Source organism: Stegodyphus dumicola, chromosome 4 (assembly GCF_044657685.1).
Source record: "Stegodyphus dumicola isolate Sdum_Otavi_A_Nest chromosome 4, ASM4465768v1".
NCBI classification, from domain to species: domain Eukaryota; kingdom Metazoa; phylum Arthropoda; class Arachnida; order Araneae; family Eresidae; genus Stegodyphus; species Stegodyphus dumicola.
The window spans coordinates 254710769-254717391 of record NC_140771.1 but is presented as its reverse complement, the minus strand read 5'-3'; the positions used below and the strand labels follow the sequence as shown (position 1 = coordinate 254717391).

The 6623-nt window shown below is 28.1% G+C and overlaps 1 protein-coding gene across 1 annotated transcript in view; it reads right to left on the bottom strand.

The window, feature by feature from the left end:
* Window positions 1–3790: 3790 nt before the first annotated feature.
* l(3)76BDm (trafficking protein particle complex subunit 8 homolog l(3)76BDm) overlaps window positions 3791–6623 on the bottom strand; it is a 107285-nt gene continuing 104452 nt past the window's right edge. Inside the window, exon 28 of the mRNA XM_085816228.1 lies at window positions 3791–5313. Coding sequence (XP_085672354.1) covers window positions 5064–5313 — 250 coding nt within the window. The 3' untranslated portion in view covers window positions 3791–5063. The remainder of the gene's footprint in view (window positions 5314–6623) is intronic.

Here is a 6623-nt window from a genome sequence, read left to right as displayed (position 1 = left end):
TAAAGTATTTAAAAATGCAAATGTCATCAAAATCCAAGACTTGATTTGACATTAAAGTAGGGAATAAAACTTCGATTGTTCTAAAATGTAAAATACTTGGACCGAACTGCTTGTTTTCGCTTAGAAACTGTAATTTCAATTGTAAAAATTGTTTTTTTTTTTTTTAATTGTTTTAACTGTACTTGATTTTTTATGTTTTCCTATATCTTTCAATTTTGAATGAAAATATTTTGAGTTTTGATGTATTTTTCTGCCTTGTTGCAAAGCAAGAACTGAATAAATTAGTAGCACATACACATTAGGTAAGCGGTGCTGAATCGTCAGTGAAAAACTTTCTTTCTTATTTGTTTAATTTCTTTTATTCATCGTTTTAGATTTATTATAGTATTTGAATAGAATATGTGGTAATTCTTCACATAGCATAATTTTTGTGCATTCTGAGTTATAAAATGAAGGAGATGTAACGCTGTCAAGTGAACCCAGCGCTGAAATGTCACGATGTTAAATAAATATAGTGAACTTTAAAGAGTGCATTTATTTATTCTATTGTGGTTAATGCGCTATCGACGAAGTAGATTTAATTCAAAATTCGTTAACTGTCAATTTGTTATGTTTAAATGAAACACAGGAAAGCTGCATATAATTTAATATTCCGTACAAGGAAGTCAAGTGATGTACACGTCAGATTTTTTTTTTTTTAATGACAATAAATCTGGCATTGTTGACTCTGTCGAAATTTTCTTCTCTACTAAACTGTAATACTAAATCTTATGGTATATACTTATATAAAATAAACAGTAGTAGATTACCATGAGTACCTAAATTAATATCTAATGTTTCCAGCTTCTAGTTTTAGCCGTTATTCCATCGTATAATATATCATATGAATGACGTACGAGCTCCAAAGATAAGAGAAAGTTTATATGTGCACCAATATGTCTTTCCTTCCAAATTGGTCAGTTAAAATTTCGCTGGCTTTTTTTTACAGTTTTCTCCTGTTAATAGTACAGGCTTTTGCAGCTGAACCGGGAAGCAGCTATCTCAAATAGTTAAATTTCTCTACATCTTGAAGCGTATTATTTTTGTGAACGGCAGTTTTAATTTCAGAAAATTGTGGAATTGTTTGGTTTTAACGACATTTTCAATGTATCTAGTAACTTCCAATTTATATCTAATGATAACTTCCCTGCATTCTAAGGAATGTTCTACTTCCGTTTTTAATTCTTACGTGGTGCTTTATGCATTAATAATTTTATCTTATTTTAATAAACTAGCTTCTCTCGATTAAAACTGCAAGCAATTCTTGCAACATTTCTAAATTTGGATTTTCATTTTGTAATTCATCTTCCATTTTTTTAATTGATTTTGTAACAGTGGTTCGAATTGAATCTCTAATTTTCTTATTTCCTTCAACTGTTTTTTCAAGACTCATTTGAATTTCCAAAGATAAATAGCAAGTAAATACCCGTAGAAACTGCATCACTCACCTTATTTAAAGTTGACTTTACAGAATTAATCCATGGTGTCTTATCTAAACAAACACATGCTTTTAGTACAGCTAAATTTGTAAACTTCCCTTTTCAGCCACATGGCACCAAACAACATATGAGAATAATTTTATATCTAAGTAAAGTACAGCTCCCACCTCGGTCGATCGCTCCCAAGTTAATCTCTGAACTCACGGAACTAATACTACAATACTCAAGTTACTCTCTCACGATACACACTCAATAAACTGCTATTCCATGCACAGGCAGGGTTTATATATCTTTTGACCTGCCTCTAAGAACATTCTGGGGCAAACCGGTAAGAATTCATTCCAGAATGTTCTTGCTCCGTCTATGGCATATTGTCAATTTTGTTGCCAAATGGATGATTTCATACTAAATCATCAGGCAACCCTGCCTTTCCTTGCCATGGGGTAGCATTAATATTTCATTACTCTCTCTTTAATCTCATTTGAAAGAAGAAACAAAAAGATCAATTCAAATTCAAGAATAAAATCAAGTTTGTAAAATTTATTGGGTAATTATCATTAAAATTTTTTAAAAATTCCTCAAGTTTTGCATTTATAATAGTTCCACATATTTGACATTTAAATTCTGCTAACAATGTTGATGCATTTACACCTTATTTATTCAGGTACTCACTCAATCCAGAGGTTTATGTAAATTTTACGTCAAGTGGCATAGGTTAAAATGAGAAGTAAAATCATAACCAGCACGATTCATAAGAAGCTTGGCTGTTGCCACCATTGCTGCTTGCTAAGAGATAACGAGATAATGATCAGAACAGATATGAATGCCTGATATTTGCAAGACTGGTATGTATTGGGAGTTAGTTCTTTGTCTGTCTGACCGAATTAGTGTCATAGCTTTGCACACAGTTACAGGAGTTATAATCCAGTTAATATACAGTATTTAACATAAAATTACAATAAGCCACTGAAGCACCAAAGATATTAAGTTGTTTTAGCAGAGATACCTTCTAAGGGTGAGCAATTAGTTACAAATACTTTAATATGAAATTAGATACCCTGAATCATTATACATTTACATGGTCACTATTTTTTTTTTTTTTTTAAATTTCTAAAACATATCTGTTAAAAACACTAATCATAATATAAGAACATTTTAGAGTTTGAAAAACAGATAATTATGCATGTAATTTATCCTAATATCATACTAACACAATATTAGAATACAAAAGAAGCTACAAAACATATATGTTTCATAGCAACAACATATGACAAAATATTTATGCATCTTTTTAATTTGAAAATTTTCAAGATATTTTAGCTAATTTACAACAATTTTCTTCTCTTTAACATCTTTTTTGTTTCAATAAACAAATCAATGTTCCCGCTAATCTCTGCTTTATCCCTAATTTGTACCTTTGAAGAATATACCTTTATATACCTTTGAAGAATAATTTTCTTTCTCAGTACGTTGCCTCTACATTTTAAAATTTCAAATTTAATTGAAAATTTCTGTTATTCTAAAGAACTGCATGCATTTAGAATGCACATATGTTAATGCTATTTCTTTAATACTATGAGTATTGAAAATAAATATGAAATGATACAAAATCAGTTATGGGACTAGAGCCAGTTTGCCAGAGTTTTTAGAAGTTAATGAAGGAATAAGCACCAAAATTTTTAGAATTTAGGACAGACACTGGGAAGCAGAATACAGAATGTGATGAAACATGGATCTTCCAGTAGAACCAAGAAAAAAAAGCATCAATCAAAGGTTAATCAGAAAAACTACAAAATCCTAATCAATTTAAGAAAAAAAGGCTAGAAAGAAAAGACCAGATTTATGGAAGAACAATTCATCCACAATGGCCTATCTGTGAAACTTTTTATTGGATGGCCAATAACTTTTATCTGTTCTCAAAAGTGAAAAGTGCATTAACGGGAACACATTTTCAGTCTGCTGAAGAGGTAAAAGCAAAAATGGCAGAATTGTTGAAGAGGATGAAAATGGATGACCTACAGCACTGCTATCAACAATGGAAGACACACATGTAACAATATAGAGATAGGAGAGGGAAGTATGTCAAAGGGGATAAAAGTTCACTGTAACTTTCTTTGCAATATATAACATTTCTGACACCAGTCTCGTAACTTAATTGCCATAGCTCATATTATTCTTATTATGCTACTATGAAATAATAATAGGAACACAATTATAGATAAATTATCCCCCCCCCAAGGCAGCAATGTATGTTTGTGCATGCACAGATACATTTTAAACATGATATGAGTTATATTCAAAGAATGCTCAAGTTGACTTACAATTTTTTTATTAATAGAAATATAGTAATACAAAATAAAATAATAATACTATTTATTTAACAATGAGAAATGAGTTCACCTCTTATTTATAGTGTGAAATTTAAAATATGAAACATCTCAGGAGTATGAATACTGTCAACAATATTAAATTATCATATCAAACATTTAAAATCAGAGTGTTGCATTTTGGTAGAAAACAAGTTAAGCATTTAAAAGTAGGAAGTCACAGAAATAATATGCAAGGTATTTTTTCCCTAAAATAAATTAATAATTCATAATGTTATGTTAATAGGCTTAATTTTATTTTAGTGTAATTCACTTCACATTAAAATACAGTATTTAAACCAATAATAATTTAAAAAAAAAAAAAAAAAGAATATAACCAGCTACTTCATTATGGCATTTAATGTACAAACAAATAATGTGAATTGCAGAAGATATAATACAAGAAAACAGACAAACAACAGAATGAAATTAAATAGCATTTTCAGACAGACTGATATTTTTCTATTACCTCCTTAAATGGGTTGAGAAAGTTAAGTACAGTTTTACAGGATGATGATTATTTTTAATGAGAAGAGATCAAATGTCTTTAATATTTATAATTTTGTTGTTATATATTGTCACAATTTTATGATCATATTAAAATGATTAAGTAAGCTGCTTTATATTACCTTTTATTCCCTATTTTAAAATATAATCTCATTTATAATTTGTAAAAAAAAATCTATTTTTTAACTTTTATGATTAGAATATGAATAAAATTTAATTAAGATATTTTATTACCAATTGATTTAACAAAATCAAAATTCTGTTAACTGAGAAATTTGATAAAAATTTACAATATAATTAATACAACTTTAAAAATTAAAAAAAAAATCTGAATGCTGATAATAAGTCTAATAAAACATTGTAGCTTCTTGCTAGTTACATGCTACAGTTTTTTTTTTTTTTTTTTTTTTTTTTTTTGTATACAAAAATTGTCCATTACAAATGAATATTTATCCTTCTAGCTCAAAAATATGTTTTTCCATTCATCCTTTAAAACAAATGAAAACAAGGGAAAGAATTCCTGATAATTACAGAGAAACTATATTATAATTAAAAATATGAGCAACATTATAACAAGTAATGATATTTCTATTTATATATTCATACAATATGTATATGTCAAAATGACTTTATCAAGTTTATAATTCCAATTGTACATAATTTCCAGTTCTAATTACAATTGTTATCTAATATTACACACACTAATTAAGTGTTATGTAGTATCACACAAACTGATTACAATTAAATAAGGTGGCAAAGGATATACAGATAGAGAATCTTTGCCAAGATTTACAAGTATATTTAAATTGCCTAGATTGTAAGTTCCTGGGGAGCAAAACATAGCTTGCAGAGGAAGTTGCACTGTACTGTGAGGCCTTATTACTACTTCTCTCTTGATTCCACTAACCCATGAAAAACGTTGAGATATGTGGTTGTAGCTCTCATCATTGACTGCAGTTGTACTACAAAACATTAATTGAATATGCGAATAAAATGCATGGTTTTGGAATTCAACATTAAAACAAGTGCTTGAATTCACATTTAGATATACTGTTTTAATGCAAAAAAAAAGTTTAAAAGATTGCTCTCAAAATGTTATTTGCTTAAGGGGCATAAAATTCTTGATAAAAAAGTCATTTCTCCTTTTAAAAATGCTGAAGTTTTAAAATCAAATAATGCAAAATATATGTTTTCCCAATAATTATCTCAGTACATTTAAAATTTTGTTTCTTGTGCCATCATGTGTGAGACACCATGGAGCCAGATTTTTAATGATAACTTTTCTTTTGTTACTTTTGACATACAATGAAGTGGTCTGATGTCTCTTCATTGTGAGACCACAATCTTGCATAACTTTAACTACCTTCAATGTTTGCGTAATTATTTTTAATCTCCTTTTAAATTTGCTTTGGTAGATTATTTCTGAAACTTTGCATTTACTTTTTGATTACGATTCAAATATCATTTCTATGAATGAAAAATTATTAATTAGTTAATAATCTAAACTTAAACTTAGTAAAGAGTATAAACTCTCTACTTATAATGATTTTAAATCAAAATATTGGTTTGTATTTATTTTTTCCAACATGTTATATCCTAAATTTCATTTTGAAATACATATTAAATTCTTTTTTTTAATTACTTTGCATTATTTTTACTATAGAATATTATAATTATATGTAAAAGTGGTAAAAAGAAAGATGTGAATTTTTCAAAAAACCAGCACCAAAATCTGTTATCTCGAAATAGAATTTTTCATGATTTTTTAATTTAAAAGGATATATCTAAACTTTTCTATAAGTATGCAGAAAGTCTTCTGCACATGCTAGTTCTTCTACTTTAACCGAAAATTTGAAAATTTTTGCATTAAATGAAAAACTAATTGGGAAGGAATTATTTTTCAATAATTAAAAATTTAGTAATTAATATTTTATTTAACTTTAAAGATAAATGAGTGTTCTTCATGGCATAAGGTCTAACATGGAAATTACCTGCCAACTCAAAACAGCTGGTGTTCAAATTTCAGATCATTTCAGTTAACCTAACAATCAGGAATAGCATCGGGAATTTATTCTTTCCTTAACAAACCCAAACAAAAGAATACTTTAGCAAATCCAAACTATATCTGCTTTGGTCAGATGCAATGGTAATGGCACGAGAATAAAGAGCCAATCATTTTCAAATATAACTTTACTTTTTACTGGAAGTTATGGAAAAGTAGCAGGTTCATGGCATCAAGCAACAAGAAGTGAATGGACACAAATTGTATTGT